The sequence below is a fragment of the Athene cunicularia genome (assembly GCF_003259725.1).
Source record: "Athene cunicularia isolate RWA chromosome 3 unlocalized genomic scaffold, athCun1 chr3_part1, whole genome shotgun sequence".
NCBI classification, from domain to species: Eukaryota; Metazoa; Chordata; class Aves; order Strigiformes; family Strigidae; genus Athene; species Athene cunicularia.
Window position 1 is genome coordinate 120,601,553 of NW_020799097.1, and position 22,195 is coordinate 120,623,747.

At 39.3% G+C, this 22,195-nt stretch overlaps 1 protein-coding gene across 5 annotated transcripts in view; it reads left to right on the forward strand.

Moving 5' to 3' along the window:
* MACROD2 (MACRO domain containing 2) overlaps positions 1–22,195 on the forward strand; it is an 887,639-nt gene that overhangs the window by 800,618 nt on the left and 64,826 nt on the right. For 3 of the 5 annotated variants that reach the window (XM_026844750.1, XM_026844753.1, XM_026844755.1), the window contains exons 9-10: positions 10,165–10,206; positions 17,601–17,684. In XM_026844750.1, the coding sequence (XP_026700551.1) occupies positions 10,165–10,206; positions 17,601–17,684 (126 nt within the window). The remainder of the gene's footprint in view (positions 1–10,164; positions 10,207–17,600; positions 17,685–22,195) is intronic. The other 2 variants (XM_026844751.1, XM_026844754.1) reach the window with 1 other exon arrangement.

Here is a 22,195-nt window from a genome sequence, read left to right on the forward strand (position 1 = left end):
AGCTGGTATTTGCACCATTTTTTTTTCTCTTGGAATTCATTGTTTCTTCTAACAGAATTTTGCATAAAGCCTGGATACTAGGCATTTCTTTTATTGCTAAATATATGTATTTTTAAGACTGACCAGGAAATGGTTTAAATACAGACTCCCTTGAAAACCTAGGTTTACCAACATTTACCTTACAGTGATACGTATTTATAGTAGGATGCTATTCGTACGAGTAAAATTATTTGTAAACAGTTGCCAGCTGGAGGCAAAGATACCTTTTTTTTTTTTTTCCTCCCATATACTGTGTATACCTACCTACTTAATATGACAGATAGATAATCTTGTAAGGACCTTTGGCAAATGCTTATTTTTCATGATGGCTGTTGCATATTGTGAAAGGTTTATCTCTAAATTGTAATGCTTAAAGTATTTCTAAATCTACCACCTGTTATCAGTGGATTGGAGAGAAGAATAATTTTTTCTGAAAATGTTCTTTAGACCAAAATAACATTATAAAGGGCAAGTACTCTGAAGCTGCAGCCTTCAAGGTTATATTACGTTCTCACTACTTTAAACAGAGTAACAAAATTACTTCACTAAAGTATCGCTAAAAATGTTGGAGAGACGACAGGTTTGCACTTTTATTAGAACAGTTGATAGATGGAAGATGCAAGCTTTTAGACTCTGTGTCCTTTCAGAGCTAATGAAAGGATGCTGAGCACAAGAGCTTGTTCATTTTTTTGGAGCCATATCAGTTGGTGTTAGGAAAAAGAGAGAGAAATTGCTTGATCTTGGAAAAGAATCTTCCTCTCCCCTCTATTCCAGGTTATGACATTTAATGCATGTTCTGCTTTTATCCTGGTTGACGAGAGCACTGTCCCCCCTACCCAAGGCACATGGATAAGAGCTCCTGTCTCATACTAATCCTCCTGTTACTTCAGGAGGATGCACAGCATCCTAGTTGTGCATAAATGTGCAAATATATTACAATTGCAGAGGAAATTCATTGTTAAGAGATCTACCAGGCTTGGAATCAAATTGGAAACTGTCTAAATGGCTGAATGAAGGGCCTTGTATTAAAAAGGCAGATCCCTGCACTAATACGTGAGTGAACTCTTAAGCAGAGATTGTAATTTCTGTACTGTATTGAGAAGCATCATCCTCTCTGCTTAATATGGCAGACTTCACTGGGGCTGAATCGGTCCTTAGTGTGAGCAAAGGAATCATAACTTAGCCCTTAGTAATCCTGTATCAAATGGGTAATTTGTTTGATATATTTAGCCTCTCTATTTGCATTTGCAGTGTTCATGAGCCGATTCGTTTCCTTAATTCATCACCTGAATGTATTCCACAAAATATTTTTCATGGGCTTTATTTTACTATGTGGATAGGTGCCAAGCGGTTTACTGGAAGTACCCGGTATCCTTTATCTGAGATTTCACCTGGGTAGTGATTTGCCTCATAAGTCACAAGGCTCTGTTTTTTCAGACTGGTTCAGGCAAGCATGCAAAGGCCACTGGGCCTTGAAGCCCCCTGGAAATGGACATTAGAGAGTAAGATTTGGGGGAGTTTGAAATCCCTTTGTCTTCTCCTGATCAGTGAGGGCCATCATGAAGGTTTTGGTTGCAGTTAGTTTTCCAATCTTCGTGTGGATTTTTCAGGTTGTCATGTTCACAGCTGATAACCACCTGTGTTTTCACAGGTTTAAACTAGAGGCAGTCACACTGTCATCTCCCCTTCTTCACTGCTTCCCATCACAAAGCTTTCAAAGCACTGTGGATGGGCTGTGTCCTTGCTGGTGACACAGAGCCTAAATTTGCGTCCAGACACTGCCTTGTGGGTACATGAACATGTCTGGGGCCGAGCAGAAGCTGGGACAGAGCCGGAGTGACCAGCCACAGCAGCAGCAGCTGATGGGGACGTGGTGTCACAGTCTTTGGCCTGTTCCCTGGTTGTGGACAGCATCACCCGTAACCCAGGCCTGTTTGCTGTAAGGAGCAAAAAGAGTCTCGCTTCCCTGAGGCCACAGTTCTGATGGAGCTGCAATCCCTGCTGTTGCATTGGGACGCTCAGGGGACTCTTCTGATTTCTCTGGCTTGTGAAACCTTTGACTTGTCACTTTGAGATCCTGCTTGGCTTTTCAAATGGTGAATGAGATGCACCATGCATCCCTTTCCAGGGCTGTGTATCCAGCCATTGAGAGCATACCAGGGTACCACACAGTATTTATGCAGTCACAGCCATCTGGCCTTATCTGGACTCCATGCCGGCATTTAATGTTCCCCCCAGATTGGAAATCTCGAGGGGGAGTCCTGTGTTCAGGCAGAGACAAGTGAGGATTGTATGGTGGGTGAAAAGCAACAGTGGTTTTGGAGAAGCTGTGGCACGCTGACAACTTCACATGGGTGTGAAATGCTCTCTGCACCCCTTTGAGCTGTCTTTATATTGGAGGATGTCATCCTCAGATGGCTTCTGCAAGACCCCTCACTGAAGGACTTAATTTAAAACAGCTGGGGAAAGCACAGCCCCGCTGTTTCCCAGGATGGTTCCTTGTCCCTCAGCAGCAGAGGCTTTGAAGGAAGCACTATCTATATGGGGGAGCTGGAGGAGCCTGTGCCCCAGAACAGGATGCTGGCTTTGCTCGAGTTCTCTCTCACAGCACCTACAGATCCTGATAATGTACACTCCAACATAAATAGGATGCTGTAAAAACTGTTCTCAACCCAAAAGTTTAATATAGCCATAATGCTTAAAATATGTCCATTTCAAAAAGCATCTGAAACACCTCATAAAATGCCAAGCTAACTAAAAAGCTAAAGGTGTTTGTAAAACTGTGAAGCAAAATTTTTCTATGGCTTTTTGTCTTCATTTGCCATGGCAATGACTGTGCCAGTCCTACCACTCGTTGGGGTTGTTTGTCTTAGCCTCTTTTGCCAGTGTCTCAGTGTAGTGCAGGAGGATGAATAAGAAGCAGCTCAGGAGTGGTGCTTGGGAGTCTGAGTATGTAATTGATGGCTCAGATACTATTTTCAGCATCTTAAGAGATATGCAGACCAAGAGAGGGTTCCTAGCACCTTCTGACATGGCTGTGGGTTTCCAGTACTAATAAAATGTTAATGGGCAGTTTCCTGCTTCAGTGTGAATCACAATAAAACTCCCTGGTATGATCCCTTCTGAATTATTTTCTGGCTGACTGCTGACAGAGCATTGCTCTAGACTGTGGCTGTGTGTCGCAAGTACCAGTAACCTCAAAATTTGGGCTTGGATCCTCTGGTTGTACGTGGTTTTACAAAGGCTTGTGATACTGTCTGCTGCATGATCTGGAAGATTGTTTGCCTCCTCATTCCTGATAGAAGCAATGGCACTGCTTGGAAGGGTATGGACAGAAGATGGAACCATAACCTATTAAAGCACTGTTGTCAGGAGCTTTTGCTTCGCTACATGGAAGCCTCCTCTTCTTTGCTCCAGTAGCATCTTGCAGACATTTTCCTTGTCTCCTTTTGTGAGATTGACGATGGAGCCTGCGGTCAATCCTGAAGTCAGGGGAAATGGCTGTTTCTCTGTATTTGTCCATTTGCTCCAAATCCCTGAACTTTCTGGCTCCTGGGAGAGACCTGGATAAGGGCTGCATTGAAACAGTGATGAGGATGCCCTTGAAGGCACGGGGGTCACGCAAACACAAGGACCAGGCTGCTGTGTGTGCTAACAGCATGGGAGAGCACAGGGAAAATGATGAGTGCGATAATTAGAAAGGTGAATATGGAGTAATTATTTACCATCTCATGTAACAAGTGCAAGGTGTCCCAGGAAATGATGAATCAGGGTGAAAACAAGCAAAAGAAGTAGTTTTTCACCCAACATATAGTTAGGGTATAAAAATGCTTGCTATGAGGTGCTGCAGAGCCTGTAGGTCTTAAATATAGTTAAAAAGAGGATTAGCTCAACCAACAGAGGACTGGTCCGACAGTGGCTATTAATCACCATGCTCTAGATTGTAACCTTAGGCTCTGGGAGAGACTGGTAGGGGGAGGGAAATGTATTGCTGTTCTGTTCTGTACTCAGTCCTTCACACACGGGTGCCTGGTACAACAAGGTGAACAAGCAGAAGCTTTTTCTGTATAATGCCTTCTATGAATATATCTTCAGTCTGGGATCTTTTCTTCCTGTTGTGCTGCGTATTGCGGCATCCCATGTGAAGCATTCCAAATACATTTTATGTCATGCTCAAAAACACCCTGTCCTCTCTGGTCACTGACACTGAGTCACTTCATGTGCTCGAGTGCTTCTAATTAGGACGCAGTTAAATTTGTGCTTGCGTCATCTTGATTGCCTCTGCTTTAGGTTACTGATGAGATTTTGTTAGAAGTTTGTATTTAGAAATGTGTCACCACATGCAGAACACACCATTTTGTGTGTGACTACTACATTAGCGTACATAGGGGTGAGAAATCCACTTTATCACTTGTGTAAACAAAACTCGTTTGTTTTCAATATTTTAGGGCAGGGAGGAAATAAGGAAGTTCTGCAACAGGTTCCTTTTTTAAAACTGATGTATATCTTCCTGAGTAGTGCCTCATTCCTTTTGTGTAAGAAGCATCTGAGAAATAGAAATCCAGATCTGATCCTGGCTGTAAGCACCATTTCCTGCACTGGAACAATGTTGTCCAGTTCATTCGCAGTGGGAATGACAGCTACTGCATAGCCTTTATATGCCGCTGAGGCTCACATGGGTATATGTATTTTACAGCAGATCAAGTGATATGGTACATAAAAGAAGCCAGCTATGTGGTGACAGAAAAAGCAGTGCCTAACTTCTTAGGAGGTTGGTACTAAGGATTTCTATTTGATACGGCTTCAAAAGCTACAAACACATTTTACATTCAGTGAGACTCCGGTGTTGTGGGACTGGTGTAACTAAGCAACACGGGAAGAAAAACTGCACCGGTGCTATAGTAAGGCCAGGATGTACGGTGGAAGTTTTTTATAATCGGACTAAAAATTTGATTCAATTTGCCTACTAGCAGGTGGAGGCTTATATAGTGCCTCTTGCTCTGTATGCAGGATTGCATGATGAAAGGATCCAAAAGTTCAGAACCAGAATAAGTCCTATTTCTTCTTCCAGAGCAGAAGAATATGCCTTTTTTTGTTAAGGATCTTTTTGTTTTACCTTTGTCTTTTTTTTCTCCTTCCTCTTATGAGCACTGAGGATGAGGGAAAGCTTTATAGAAAATACAATTTTTTTACAAGTAGATGTGAAAAGAGTCAGGCCTGGGTTTAGCTGATTTCATCTGGCAGTTTTCCAAATCTGCTTTTCCTCAAAGAAAATATTTCCTTTTTCTGTGCTATTGGTCAGTCTGTTGGATTCTCCCAGTGGAAAACTATGTTGGAGGGATCAAAACAACCAAAAGAGCTCGTGAGCTCCTAGGTCTTGCAAGCCTCATATGTATATTTGGGCTTCATCAAGCCCTAGGGTGTTTTTCTGTGGTTTACTATATTACAAGAACATTGACTCTTTTATGTTGAGATGGACACAGAGCCTGTAAACTATTGTGAAGTTACTGTTGGGTAGCAGCAGTGGTTGTAAGCAATCAAGAAGTGATTTTTCAATTACTAATTGAAAATAGACATGAAACACACGATCATAAAGCTCCCTAAGGATATTAAGATGTTCATGTAGTTGGATGGGGGAAGCTTTGGGACAAAGCTTTGGAAAGACAAGTGTGGTAAAGAGAAATATGGAGAGTGAGAACTCACTTGGTCTTTTCAGCTGCTGGAACCCTGATGTTATCACAGTTTAGACAGTTTGCATCAGGTGAGTACCCTGGCCCACACTGCTGCCCACTCCAAGGTTGGACACAAAGAGTTTTTTGTTTGAGCAAGAAGAAACTGCCCCAAAATGGGATCCATTTTCCTCAGTATTGTGAGACTATTCACCACATATTCTCTGTTATTCTAGTGGAAGCTGTCCAGGCAGATCATGAAATACCTGCTAGGCAAATGCTTGACGGCAGGAACTTTTTCAGCTGAACCCTTATTTCTGTATAGCAAATAAGCTCAACAGAATGGCTGTGGCTGTCAGTGCTGAAAGGTTTTATGGGGTTTTTTGAGTTTGGCTTTTTTTTGAGGCATCAGTGGTATGACCACCACTTTTATCACTTCAACCTTGTGTACAGCTCTGCCCATCTCATTACCCTGCTTGCCAGTGTGTGGCTGCAGCGGGTTGTTTGGTCTGGTCCCCCAGTGCCATCCCAGCCCCTCCCCTGGTTACATTCAGTCCGTGGAGGGTTCACAAGACTGAGACACGTGAGTTGGCTGGGAATAAGGAAACGTATGGAAATCGGGAAACAGCAGAAAGTGCTGAAAAAAGGAACAAATCCTGAAGGATGAGACCAGGCAAAAAGACAGGGAGGAGCTAGCAGCACGCAGTGCTGTTGGGGGAGCTCCGCCAGCCCAGGATGCAGGGCCTGAATGCAGATGAAACAGCAGCCTCCTGCAGTGTGGAGCTGGCTCTCCTGTAAGAGCTCCTCAATGCATGCACAGTTAAAAATAAAAGGTGTTTGTACAGTGTTGACTCTCCACGTGCTAACATGAAGAAGAATACAAATAGAAGAGTAAGCAACAAGGAGGAGGCGGTTTAATGGCTTTGGGGATTAGCAGTGGTATTTAGAGCCTTTCACCTCTCTGTTCCTAACATAAATCTTAACACAGATTGATGGTTTTAGCCATCTGGCTTGTGTTTGCTTCTATGCAATGACTAGTGAGACAGAGAAAGAACCTGACTAGCAAGGCAAAAGAAAAAAATAAAGTATACGACAGAAGAAGGCATCCTCTTCTCCAGTGTCAGTAAGAGCAGGTATGGTACAATTACTCTGTTTCACAGAGCTCAGCAGGTAACAAGGGAGAGGGGAATGAAAGAGTAACAGGCATCACTTGGAACATGACTCTACCAGGGAGCCTATGACTTATACAAATGTGTATGCTCTGAGCGACTTGCTCCCAAATGCAAAGCTCTGTGATCTTTAGAGATACAGTTACCTCAGATAGCATGAGAGTTAGAGGGCGAGTTTCAATCATAGGTTCACTCTCAACTGTAAATTATTTTATACTTTACTGGAAACTGTTCTCCCATACATCAGCCATCTAATACCTTAATTTTATATACTATAGCCCAATTTACAAGCTGGAAAATTTTGTACTCTCAACCATATGACACATTTTGGGTTAGATGGCTTCCTTGTATCCCAAGCCTTCTAAATACTGATGCGGGCTTTCTTGGGGGGGTGGGCTGACACTTGCAGGGAGTCACTGTCAGTCTTCCTCTCACTTCAAGCTGCAAGGTCTGTCATTCCTTTTTCAGCAAGGTCATCTTGGTAGAGCTTCCCAAAATCCAGGGCTTTAGTGGGAAGCCATGTGAAAGTTTGCTGTTCTGCTTCTCCAGTCAAAAGAGCAACCAAGAATGGGTACGTGCATACACACCCTATAGCGTGTTTTCCTAGCCAGTTATTTTTCAACAGCTCTTGAGTAAGGATGTGAGCTACAGAGGACATCATTTTCAGTCTTTCAAATGGGGGAGTTTGGCCAAGAAATACTGATGGTATGTCTTTAAGGAAATGGTTACTAGCGTAGAAGATTCACTCTTGGCTTCTTCTCTGGTTTTCCTCAATTTTGATTTGAGTTTGACCATCTGTGGTGCATATTTCAAACCAAAGCAAACCTCTAGAAGGCTTCCTCTACATGGAGTAAAAAAATGTATAGGAAACATAAACACCATCCCCCCCAAACCCTAGGTATTACAAATCTAATTTATAGCAATCTTGGCACTGATTCTGCTTTATATTAGGCATGTAGAGCTTCAGTAAAAAATACTTCTACTTGCTTTTACTTCTTCAGAACCAGTAACCAAAAAACTGCCTGTAATATCATTCTTTTGGGGGGAAGTGAATGAATTTTGGATATAGATTTCTAAAATACTGAGTTTTGTCTCAAATAATTGGTTTTGGCATAGAGGTCTGCCAACTAAACATGGTGTTTATCACTTTAGCCAGCCAAACCAAGGTCAGTGAAAGAGGCTGCTTTATATTGGACAGGGAAGCACTTCCGCCAGATGCATTAATAGTGTACGAGTAAGAATTATAGACACATGAAGTGACTGGGGAGTGCTGTGGGCCAAAGTGAAACTCAAATTCAGATCTAGATTGGGGTAGAATTTTCAAAGGCACCACAATGACCTAGAGATCATGTCACCAAGCAGTTGGGAGCCCAATTCCCATTTTCAGTAGTGACATGAGGACTTTACTGTCTTACAGCAAGACTTAGGTTCCTTTTCCCAGGAAAAACAGCCTTTAATTCACAATTAGTTCACAAAAGCAGTCTTTGCCTCTTCATAATTATATTGCATAATGACTTCACTACTTTTTAATAACATCAGATTTCTTGTCTGTGTCCATTATCACGATCTTAGAAGCTATTCTGTTGCTTTGGGAATTTCATATTCCAAGTCACTTACAGCACTATAATTAAGAACTTCCGCAGAAGACCAGGTGATATATGTATGTTAAGATATTATATTCTGCTGATTTAGTGTCAAGTCTTAGAGTAATTTGAAATTTTATCATGCTGGTTTCATTGCAAATGCTTCCATAGAAAGAACATGTTATTGGAAACTGAATAATTAATAATCTCTGTGTTAACCAAACGTTTTCTGAGTGGTTTGTTGAAAAATGTCAGGACTCCAGTTGAAAATCCTGGCTCTGTTGAAGTCAGTGGCAGAAATCCCATAGGCTTTTACAAGATTTTTCATTTTCTTATCTCAGAAGTCACTTGTCAAAGCTCCTTAAAGTTTCTGTGTACGAATTCATATTTGTACAGTAGGGGTCCATGTGCCTTTTTGATCTCCAAAATAATGGTTTGCAGAATAAGAAGAAAGGAAGTAGAATGTGCAATGACTTTTTTCAGTCCTGATCCTTTGAGGTAGACTAAAACGTACTCAGGAGAAACGTAACCTGCTGTTGTTTAGTGGCTTCTGAAAGTCCTGCCTTCCAGATCATGTCTGAATGAGATGGAAGGGAGAGAAGGATGGATATGGATACATCTACTGTAGATTCACAAGCACCCATGAAAATTCTCATGCTCGTAATTTTAATGCTTATAGCAAACATAATTCCCAGTGGAGGCCTCTATTGTTAACCAATTGTTCTGTTCTCATGCTACTTAAAATAAACTTTCAGGCTTCAAATCTTGATGAAAACAGCTTAATCCTCATAGGACGTAGTACAGCATTTGGATCTCAGTGGAGTTCATAGTATAAAAATCTGACCCTGTAAATTAGGACCGAAATACTACTCTTAGTTTTGATTACCATTGATTGTAATACTGCAAAACTCCTTTGGGTTCAAATGGTGCTCATAATATGCATATATGCAAGTTTGAAAGATGTTAAACTTTAGACAGAAATTGTAGGATTGCTACAGAATTTGCCCATGCCCAAATCTATTTAAAAGGATATAAATGGAGTCTATATGAATTAGGAACATAGTTAGCATAAACTTCTGTGGTTAATGAGTTCTCCATTAGATGATTAAGGCTCCAGAACATTGAATTACCTAGATGTTAACTAAAGCTAATTTTTTTTCTTCATCAAAAAAAAAAAATGTGGTAAGAAATTCCTTTGTTACCAAAATGCAACTTGTTGCAAAAGGAATCTGCTTTCTTCATATATCGTCTTAATTACAAGCGTTCAATTCTTGGCTGGTCCAAGTCTGGTCTTAAACCAAAGTTCTGTCTGGCAAATTTATAATAACTTCTTTATGTGGTACGATATTTGGATAACTAATTCTCATAACATAGCCAGCTGTTCCCAGGAAACAAAGCAGACCGAAACTTGACAAGTAAACCAAAAACTCTGCTAGAAAAGAGAATGCAATTTCATTTTATACAAGTCATAATTTGCAGAATTCTGTAAATTATGCAGAATTTTATTCCCTGTCTTTATTTGCTGCATTTTCTGTATCTGGTAGTAACTGTCTAGTATCAAAACCTTCTTTTCCCATCCACCTCCAGATCTCACTGCACAGTGTTAAATGGGGGGAGGTGAGCTAAGATATGGGCAATTTGAAACATGGAATATTTCATTTTAGATGTTTCCTGATACCATTTTCTTTCAATTTTTTTTGACAGATGATGCAAATGAAGAAGGGACTGAGCTGAGTGAAGAGACAGGTGAGTTAACAACGTTTTATGCTAAAATACATCACTTCTCCGAAGCAGCAACCAAACTGAAAGAATTCATGAAACTAATTGCCTTGGTTGTGATAAGCAGTGCCAGTCATTTACTGCCGATTTACGACAGTCATCTCTGGGTTTTAACATAACATAGGGCAAACCATCCCTGATAATAAATAGTACATGGCAAGAATGGCTGACACTACCTTTTTAATGTCATCATCTGTTATGAGCCTCTGGGTGATACTCAGTTGCTTCTTATTAATAACTAGTTTGAACATCAGTGGGAAATAATTAAAATTCTGCAGTCTTTTTATCTGTAAAAAGGTGTGAATACAGCAATTCTTGAGTCATTTGCAATTCTGATTAGCGGCCATGATTTGTTTGCAATGAAAACGGTAGCAAAACTCTCCCGCAAACTCTTTAATACATTAAACTTGATTGGACAGTATTTCAGAGGGCTTTTTTTCCTAGTCCTCCTACTTTGCTGCTTAAAACAAGTGTCAGTGTTTAGGGTTTGTGGATGTGGATAGACTTGAAATGAAAATGATAGATAGATATAAAGGAAAAAAAAGCCCGAGGAACAAGAAGAGGAGAGGATGTAGGATTAGATATCTCCCATGATGACAAAAGCTTCCAGTCAGAAGACTTATGCTAGTTTTTGTAGAGAGCTTCATCCACTTAATCTTCTTGATACAGCTTTTTGTAACAGGTTTCCACCACAGCACCCTGTGTTGCTTTCCCTGCTGACCTTCTCCTAGAGATTCTCAGTGGACAAATCCTGTTCCATGAGACTCCTGGCAGTGAAGGACCTCCTTTTATAGGCAGCGTAGCTCCTCCTACTCTTCTTCTCTGCCTCTCCTTCCTAAGCATCTAGTACCCTTCTGTGACAGCGCACCAGGCACGTGTGCTATCACCCAGCTCTCTGTGACCCTGATCCCATCATAGCCCAGTTAGTGTGCAGTAACTTCCAGTTTTTCTCTTTATGAGAAGATGCAGAATCAGAAAGGAGAGCTACATGGAGAAAGTCAGAGATATACCAGACAGAAAACAGAGGTAAAAGCTTTTGAAGCAGTATGCTGGCTGCTTAAATTGGCAAAATTGTTGTAAAGACAAATGGATTATGATGATTTATGCAACCAGTTAATTAGCTTAGAAATTAGAAATATTTGAAGAATGGTGTGTATGCATAGATGTGAAAACGTGGATATACACAGATAGATATGTGTTACACTGATGGATTAGCATATTCTTTTATGGCTGTTCTGGCCTGTTGATTTTATTACATATAATTATAATTACTTTTTGGTGTCAAGATTACTGGATAGGAACTTTTAGAAATTTTAATACAATTACTGTGATTGATATAGTTATAAATACATACATAAAAGTAGAAAAATAAAGACTGTCATTATACAACAAACATTTGCCAAAGATTTTCCTGCAGTTGAATTTGCAGTATTCATCTAACATTTCATTTTTTACAGTTATCATGGCATGTATACTTTTATAAGCCCAATTATTTTGCATTTTTGTCTTGCTTTTATGGAGATTATGCAAATTACATTGATTTTTTTTTTAAGCAATTTAAATTAGAATTAAAAGGAAGTGCATTTCCATTTAATAGCCGGTCTCTTCTTTCTTGCCGTGTATCCTTCACAGCTTCATTGATTTAGGTGAAGCTACATAACTGCTTTGGGAAATTATCATTGAATTAAGTCATTTGAGGAAAATATTTCCCTAACTGTCTGTTTCTTTGTGTATATGAGATAGCTGAGATCATAGCTTCTCTCACAGGTTTGCCTGTAGGGTGCTATAAGCTTCAACAGCACATACTTGTTTATTTCTTTATCACCTGGATATATTTTGGGAATCAGTGTATCGATTGTCAGCAATCGATATCTACATGGCTAAAGAGAAGTATTATCTTTTGTAGAACTGCTCCAAGTAGTGGGGCAGATATACAAAAGTTATGCCCTTTTGACCTATTTGTGTATCGACTTCTTAATGATTGTAGGATGTGTTTATGGGAACTATAAATGCAAATGTAATTTCTGCATTAGGGGGAGTTTTAATTTTTTATATTCAGATTTTTATCAGTTTGAAGGATATCTGCTTTTTTACTGTACTAACAGAAGACCAGAGTAGCAGCTTCTAGTTACCATTTCAAGATATTAATTGAATAATCATTCTTCATTCCACTTGACTTCATGGGTCATGACTCCAGCAGATGGAGTCAGCAGTTGGCATCAATATTGATGACCCTGGTTTTTTGAGCTGTCCATATCCAATCTGTTTTGGGATTATTTCTTCAATTCCTATTCTTAAGGGGGGAGGGGGGAGAAAATGTTGAATTCCTGGAGAGCACATGTTGCAGACTACACACATGTAGGACCTTTGGCAGAGACTGAAATATTCTAAATTTCACCTAAATTCCTGTGTCTCCAACTTCCTATTGACTAGGTGCTTCTGAGGGCCAGTATGAAACCAAGAGGAAACAGAGTAGTACAACAGGGTCACAAATGAGATGTTAGACTCATAGTATCTGTACCAACCTCCATTTGAAGAATGTAGTAGAATGAGATAGAGGTTACAGAATCAGTCATAATTTAAACCTTGTGGCAAGAATTAGAAGAAAAAAACCTGATCCTGGTCTGGTGTCATCTGAAGTTAGTGGGAGTATGTCCATGGACTTCAGTGCACACCAGATTAGGCCTTGGAACAGCTAGCGCATTAGCCAGGAATAAGGAATAACAGATGACCAAATGTGTGCATTATTGAGTGATGGATACATTATGAAAGTAATCTGTCTTGTGTTTCTACCACTCTAATGTGCAAATATCTAAGTACATTCAGAAAGGCCTTTCTCTCTATGATTTCTCTTCAAAATAAGTAAGGGAGTATCTTAATTGCATCTGCCAGATAATCTCCGTGAATATCTACATTAATACTATAAAATCAACAAGCGTGAATCATTTTAGCGAATTAATCACATAACATCACTGCATATATTGGATGTTCTAGAATAAGAAAAACATTTAAAAATAAAAAATAACCTAGTCTTATTAAATATACACACTCAGGGCCACTCTTTTAATGACGTTTGACACTCAGGATTTTAACCTGTCAGTTTGTTATTCTGGATGCCGTGTCTTGTAGCAGCTGCTGACTTAATGGCACCATTTAATTCAAAGTGCTTTGATGTTATCATATCTCATACAGTTTGCTGATAGAATGGCTTGAGTCAAAAGGGTAGATATAGTTATAGCGGGTACGGACTGTGCAGTTCTACATCTCAGCTTTACTGTATGAATGATTTCCTACATGAGAAAAGAGAAGGACCAGATGACCTAATAGCCTTGTCTACCTTTTAACTTCAGTGATTTAACACTGCAGAGTCATGATGCTTAATGTTTTAAGCTCCATTAAGGGAAGATTGTTCTAAACTTTTAACTTCTGAAGGACTTTGGTTTTATACCCGTAGAATCCCATATCGATGCAAAGAAGCATGCAAAATAAGCCCTAATACTGCCATAATTGTGGGAGCAATTGCAGGGATTGCACATGGAAATTATAGAAGCATGTGCTATTATGAGAAGCATGGTCCAGATTCATACACAATAGTATCATGTTATTATGCACTCATATAAGTTAATTCTCTTACTATTAAAAAAACCCCAAACAAACAAACAAACAAAAAACCCCCACAACGACAACCAAAAAACCCAAACATACAGAAGAGAGTTTCAGTTCTGAATCTATATTCTCCCTCAACCTGTTCAGTTTCACTCTGCACCAGGTACCAAAACCTTTTGTCCTCATCTCTATGAATGCTGCCACATTGCTGTCTCTCATTTCTCATCTAGTAGTTGTTCATCATAAATGCCCTGCTGGTCATACTGTTTCTATCCTGAGCATCCTAATTAACCACCTATTCATTACTCCACAAGAATGGCAGGATGAAGGATTTTGTTCACACTAACAAGGGAAGCCCTATTATAATCAATGCTGTATAAATACAGAATTTCTTTGTATACTCCACTGTGTGCACACTCTTGTACTTGGATACTTTTTTTGGAGGGAGACTTTCTCTTTTTTTTCTGATATTAAAATAGCAATCACTTGTAACCAGGGAGATTTGGAACTTGTGAGGGATTTTGGGAATAGCATACTTGGAGACAGACTGTAAGATTTAAGTGGCTTGTTGACCCTCTGAATTAACCTATAAAAAAGAATAATTTCTCCCAGTGTTAGAGCTCAGAAACTTTTTTGCACAGATGATCATAAATAGAAAAGCTTATCTTATGATCAGTTCAGACACCTGTCCTGGTGTGCTTTTTTTAAACACAGTTTTGCAGGCAAAATTTCTCTAATGTTTGTCTTAACTGTTCTGAAAAACATAGATACTGTTGGAGAGCAGAAAGGGTTAAGAGTTGTATTCTGACCATAATAAAAAGACATCATTTTGAAGCCTGCACAAATCCTTTTCTGTCTCTGGAATGGGGGAAATCTGCTAAAAAGCTGTGAAATTGTGATTGAAATCTTGTTCTCCTGGGACAGTGCCTCTGCATCCTTTTGTGAGTATTTTAAAGTTCTTTATAGAGTGCAAAGATCATTTCTCTTGAGATAGTATCATTTCTAACTTCTCTGAATGTAAGCCTCCTCCCTCTCCATCTTTGTGCTGTCAATTAAGATGTTGGTTATATTATCTAATGTATTCAGATACTCCTGAAAGACCTGGCTGGACATTTGCACTTAAACTTGATTGACATTTCACTTGTGGCACTGGAGGAAGCCTTACAGATTGGTTAGATGATAAAATTCATCGCTAGAGCAGTGAATGTTGATTGAAACACTCCTATTGATTCAGTCCCCCGATGTGAATCATTGTCAACCAAAAAAGGGAACGTAGCAGGTAGTTCAGAGTGGCATTAGAACCAAAGAAGCCATACATCAGTATGGTCCACTGTAAATATTCAAGTTCTTTCTTAAAAGAATGGGAGAATGCTGGCAGGAATCAATCTTTAAAAGCCTGGTTATTTTCAGAATCTCTCTTTTGCACTGAAGTTCTTGTTGAACTCTATTGCCATTGCTCCTGAGTGGTCCCTTTAAACAGTTGACAAAATGTTTCTTTATTTGGCAGGTTTTGCCTTTATTTTTCCCCACAGTATTTCTTGTGGTTAATCCTACATTCTCACCACTCTAGAAATAAATTCATCTTAGCACTAGAAAACTCTTTGTTTTCCTCAAAATATTGTATTTTAATTTCAAATTCACATGAGCAAATGCGATGACATGACACATGATGTCTTACGTGAAGTGCTGTCGGGAGGGGTCTGCCTCCTGATACCAAGCCAAACCTCACAGCATGTTCTGCTTTGCAGTAACTGGCTTTACTTACTGATCACTAAGGGCCCTTCATGCCCTGAACTATATGGAATTCTATTACAAAACAGAAATTCTGTTCTAGAATAAACCTTTAAGAACAATATTCAGTTGGGCTTTTTGGAGTAATGCTTATTCCATAAAATTAAGCAAGTGAGATGGAGTTTAAGTACTCACATAGAGACCTCAATTTGGGGATTTTTGTTGACATTTTGAGCTGTTGCTTCATGTAAAGTTTCCCAATCCGTGGCCCTTCTTTTTCTTTTTTTTTCTTTTTTTTGTTTGTTTTTTGTTTTGTTTTGTTTTGGTTTGGTTTTGGACGTAAGTACAGTAGAATAACAGTTTCCTAGGAGTGCAGGCAGAGAATATTTCTGAGTTTCCCGGGCTCCATGCAAAGCCATGATTCACTCCCTTTTTGTCTCTTGAACAAACACAGCATTCCCCTTGACCCTGCAAGTTACCTTTCCACATCCTTGCTTACTTCTTTCATACCTCCTGTTTCGAAACTTTCAGCATTTTAATTCTAGATATATGTAGTTGTGGAAGGGTGGAAGATAAAAGGGGGTAGTATCAACAGCACTTAGCAGAGCTGAGTACTTTATGAGAACTGGGCATCTGATTGCTGAGAGCTGTTTAAAAATCCAGTGACGTACAGAGTAGATGATTGTGCGGGGTATGTGTGACAGCAGAAGAGATGGGAGCTTTCAGAACACTGAAGCAATTTATAATACACATGTAGATAGCTTTTTTCTCAGTTGCTAATTAGCTAATCAGTTTGAGGTCATACCATGATTCCTGTTTTCTCACAGCACAGGAATAGGGGTAAATCAAGCAAGGTCATGTGTCTTCCCAAATTTCCTGGTTACAAGTGGTCAAGGTTTCTTTCCAGCATACACAAAAGTACATTTTCCTCAGGCTTCTCCTTCTCCCAAGCGCTCAGCTGGCCACAGGGAATTGGGAGGTTTGACAGAAAGTCAAATGTCAGAAAGTGATTTTCCTGTCGTGGTTGAATAGATTCAATAGGTGCAATGAATTCTGTTTTAATTGTCTGCCATTCTCTGCTTTCATGGTTAAGCAACAATGTTTGAAGAATGTTTTAATTAGTGAACCTGCTTTCTTTAACCATCTTAATTTACAAATACCGTTTATGATTAATTTCCAGCTTGGCCCTCCCTTTTGTACTAATGGGCTTTCTGTGCTAACTGTTCCTGCCTTGAGGTCTATCATAGCAAACAAACAAATGAAAGTAATTTCATCCTTTATGTGGAGATGACAGGATATTTTGAAAATGTTGTAGAAAAACTGCATAATTTTTAAAGTTTAACAAACATATTAAACAGTGTGAACTTCAGTCCCTACAAACAGGAGAGATCTTAAACTTAATGGGCCCCAGTTACTGTTCTTCCTTAGGAGATCTTCCCTGTCCTCCTTCCTGTAGTGTTCTGGCTAGAAGGTTGCAATGGATTTTTTCAGCCAGAACAATTCTATCTTGTAAAGCTTTAATTTCCTTAACTTTACCTCACTATCAAACTTGCTTCCCTACCTTTCATTTCATTACTAATTTCAGTCAATATTTATTTGTTACTGTGTTATAACATTGAATGGAGAATTGAGCTGAGGGGAGAAAATTTCATTCAGATTATTTCTCCACAGTTCTGTGATGCAGTAAAATATATATTATCTTAAAAACTACAAATTAAAACATTCTCTTTTTATTTCTGAAAAGATTAAGATCTTGTGAAGAAGTACGTTATTTTAGTATGACCTTTCTTCACTGCTGTCCTGTGAAAATTAGAGAAAGTCCATCCTAGGCTGAAAGACACCTATTCTGACTTTTACAGCAGATGATGCAGTAATTAATTTTAATAATAGAAAGATAGACATCAGGTACTGAATTGAGTGCTGAGATAAAATGTACTCATAGTTGTGGTATCACACATAGTAATATTTGAAACAATAAAACTATTTCAAAATAATATATGTAAGTTGGGGTTTTTAAATGTTTAAAGGATTGGAACAAAAAGGCCAAGCTCCATCTCCCACAAAGAGCAAAGCAGAGCAGCCTGCGGACCTCCAAGATGATGCTGAAGGTAGGTGGTCTGACAGCTTTTCAGAGCTATTAATTTTGCATTTTGGGGGAAAGGTTTGCTTTGAATTCTTGGGAAAGAACTGGAAAACTTTCATTTAAGAATGTTTGCACACACCTGGAAAGTTCCCTTTGTCCTAGATCATGAGATTGTAATTCTCCTGAAGTGTATGTCATCTCAAGGTAGATTCAGAATTACAAATGCTATTTTGATGTGATGAGCTACTGATTACTGCTGATATAAAAGCTGGTTTATCTCTAACCTGTTCTGACTTCGTGTGATTAATAATGCACAGCATAATGCATGTTATGAAGGGCTTGGATCAGTCTGGTTGGTTAAGTTGGTCAAGTAAATCAGCTACTTGCTGCAAAACACAGAGCAATAACATTCTTGCTTTCCTTTTCTCAAGAAATTTTTGCTGTATCCTTTTCCACTCCAGAAAGTCACAGGTGCTTAACATTATCCCTATAGTGTTGTTCCTGTAGAAAGAGGGCTTTCCTGTACTTTAGACTTCACAGGGCAGCTTGTCCATGTGTACGGAGGTAAATGTGGTCTACATTGTTCTAAATCAGGATCAAAGTATCTTTCCTTAATCTGTATCTCATTGGGAGAGTTGTTAAAAGATGTTAACATCAAAGACTTATCTTCAGAGTGTAGAGTTTCATGTTGTTCTCCTATGTGTGAAAGAGCAAAATGACCCAATGCTGGAGAATTCCCCTTATGTGAAGTAGTTTAAAGGATGAACCTTAATCTTTAATCTATGACAGTTTCTTATCATGGATTCTCTTTGACCTAATGTTCCTCAAATGACACATCTCATTCTGCACCTCAACCAGTGGCTCCATGATCTTCATCATTTTGACCTAGTGCTGTGCATTCAGCTCCTAAAATATTCTGACTGGGGTATAGTGTTGAGTCATAAAGAGCAGAAAAACGTTAACATCTATCATTTTAAGTAACTGCTAGTAACATCCTGTCACTAACATTGTGACTGGTTGTTAATGGCAAGTACTTAAAGCAATAGCTGTCATCGCCTGGAAGGTGTGGGGGTCCCAAGAAATCTCATCTGACTGGTCCTCTTTCCTTTCATGCTGCACTAAACCCAGCTGAAATTAAAATACCAGTTTTATGTTTGGATTAGAGAATTCAGTGATGACAAACCAGATATCAATTTGTATGGAGGCTAAACAGTGTGTGGGATCACAGTGTCATTTTCCATATCCCTAAAGAGGTGAAAAAATAATAGTTTTTATTATATATTTTTATATGGAGTGTGACTAAAAGCTCCCATTGTATCAGTGTCTTTAAAAAAAAAAAAAAAAAGTGGGGAAAAAATAGTGCTGCAATACTGTAAGGTTTTCCCTCCACTGGCAAAATAACTGATGCTGTTCTACTAACTATTTCTGTTGCTTAGTAGATACGGTTTCCTAGTTTACTGTGCTTGTCAATGTTTCCTGATGACCTACAGTTCACTTTGTGGAGCACAAACAAATGCATTGGAAGAGGGAATTAAATAGTATAGCAATAGAATGATTGCATTACCCTTGAGCTGTAAAATGCCTGAACTCCTTGAATTTGATGCCATATAGTAGATTTTGCTGATGCAGAATTGAGGCCTGTAACACATTGCTGCAGAATTTAATCTGGCCAGTGAGGGACTCCTGCTTAGGCAGGAATCAGGCCTGCAACGTTTAGAATTGAGTCTAAATTTAGACTTGAGGGTTGTTGTGATGGGGGGAAAAAAAAAAAGGTAATTAAAGTGTTTGCTGCGGGGGGCTGGGGAAGAAACCTGGATCAGATTTCTGTGGCATTACCTATGCCTCTGTTTTGAAGAGGAGTCAAGCAGTTAGGCTCCAGACACTGAATTCCTATAAAGTTGCCGAGTGGCGAGAATCTAATGTAACACACCTGTGAGCCATTTCCATTTAAGTAAATGGGATTTGCACACATTTGGCTGAGAACAGGGTTTAGTTTCTACTGTTCCATTTATTAGCTGTTGGTTTTGACTAATTAAAAGAACTTTAAATGGTGAGCCTTGAAGATTATGAAAGCTGTTAATATGTGACAGGAACCAGAACTACATGTCTGAATAACTTTATTTAGGTAGGAGTTTGTCTTCACTTCCAAAAAGCTGCCTTTTTTTTTTTTTTCTTTCTCTTTTTCTTTTTAAAAGAACTTCTAAGTAGCTAACGCATATAAACAGTCTCAAATAAAACACAATAAAGCAAACTCTGCCTGAGGTCAACTTTGTTGAATTTTCCTCATGGTAAAACTGAAGTGCTTTGTGTTCAGCGTGTTTTAACTTTGGGATAGTTCACATGCTTTAGGTACCTCAAGTTTGAAAGAAACCCAAAACAACCCAAACAAACAAAAAAAAACAGCAAACAAACAACAAAAAAAACCCACAAGCCATAGCTTTTAGCAATAAAAGCAAGTCCAGAGATACTTACACTTAACATAAGTTATTATTTTCCCCCTGTTAATGTGACCAGATATAAAATATTTAAGAAATATACTCTGAGGCATAGAAGGAACCAGATATTTTTTCCTCTGCTTAGTTGTCAGTGTCCTTTTAGACTGAAGATGGGAATACAACTTGCTATTTTAACAGCCTCATGCATGCCCTTGTGGCAGTGTGTAAAAACTATTCCACTGAGTTCAGTAATATTTCTGCTGTAATATTTTTCTCCAGCATGCCAAGCTGGTTCATTGGCTAGAGGTAATGGAGCAATATCTTTTCAGTGCATGTAAAAATCTCCACAGAAGATCAGGGAAAGTAGGCTTCTTCATTATTACCCTCTCTGCAATCAAGGAAAGTCAAATAAGTGGCTCTATGTAAGGAGCTTGTTTTGCAGTAAGCTAAAATAAACACTTGACATGCTAATGAAAGCAATTTTATACTGAACCTCTAAAGTATTAATGGTGTCTGTTATTATGCTATTAGATATTTATTATTTATTATATTGTTCTCTGCCTTCAGACCCTTGATAGAGAAAAGCAAGTGTGAACTGCATAGCAGATTCTCCTGTCAATGGTTGTATTCAGTAGTTTTTCATTACAGCATGGATTATTATCTGGGGAAACGGATAGACTGGATACATGGAGAAACATTCTTTACTGCCAGGTTCCCTGCAGTATTTCATGTTTGGCATGTGCAAACATGCAGTGTAATTTTCTCCCCCCCCCGCCCCTTTCCCTGATCCTGGGAGAGTAAAATCAGCCAATGATAATTTTGCCTTTCCCCTTGGTCAGGTGCACTCAGTGATTGAGTAATTGTAAAGTGTCAGGTGAGAAAAATATGTTCAGCACTTAAACAAAACTTAGGACATCTTACTTCATTGGCTTCATAACACAATCCTAAAGTAATTACATAGACAAAATGGCAGTACTTGTCACATCATAGCAGCCAGGAGTTAGCACAAATGCCACAGGTCACCTCTTCTCATCCTGCTGATTGTCACTAAGCAAAAGCAAACAATTTTTACAAGTCTAACAAAACAAAAGTTTAAAATGTTCCTTATCTCTCTTAGCTACCTCCCCAGATGTCCTTTTGTATGTACTGAATGGCAAGGCGTGAGCTATAGATTTTCTTGATACTGGGAGAAGCAAAACTCTTTGCCCTTTCCTGCCTTATGGGATTTCTCAGATATAAAATGGAGCCTGCCCAAGAGCTGCCCCATCCATTCCTACCATGGTCTGCAGGTGATCAATACAGTATCAAAGATGACTAATACATCTAATAACAGCGGCTCAAATGCCTGATCTTTCTCCTCCTTCTGGAGAAAGATGATCAGTCCATGTGGCAAAAGCTGGTTCTGTGTTTTCTGAGGTCAGGATCCTCCTTGCCCTCCCTCGAGAGACTAGACCTCTGGAAGTTGTCTTGCTCCAGCTTTTCTCATAAGGCTCTCCCAAAATGAATGACCAGATTCTTTCTGATGGATTAATAGGTTGTTGGTCTCATTCATTCACCTTAGCTGAGTCTCAGTGTATGTGCGAGGAGCTGGTGTGTTGGAATTGCTCATTGGGTTTGAACTTTGTCTTTCTGTTCACTTGGTGGGAAGGAGAACAGTTTGATGGATAAGCCAAGCGAGGAAGGTCAGAATGAACACAAATCACCTTTAAGATAGTTGTAGAGTTGCTTCCTTTGCCTGATGGGGTCATCACACTATCAACCCCTTGGCTTTCAAGGGCAACATCAAATGTCTGAAATGCTGCTCGACAGTGTCAGGAGTCTGAGGCTCACCACCAGGCTCCTGCCTTGCTCAGTGGACACTCTGGCCATGAGAAATGTCAATCTAGCCATTGGAGTACGCAGTAGAAATGAGGTGGAGTCGCATCCTATCTTGGCAACTCATCGGTTCAGCAGGTCACAGCAATTAGGTAGGATGCTCATCAAGAGGGATACACCCTCACTCCTCAACCCCTTCTCCCAAAGCATTTTTGTCCAATGACAGAAAATGCATAGTCTTGGAAGTAGAAAATAAAACTCATTTTATGGCTTAGTCTTTTAATTG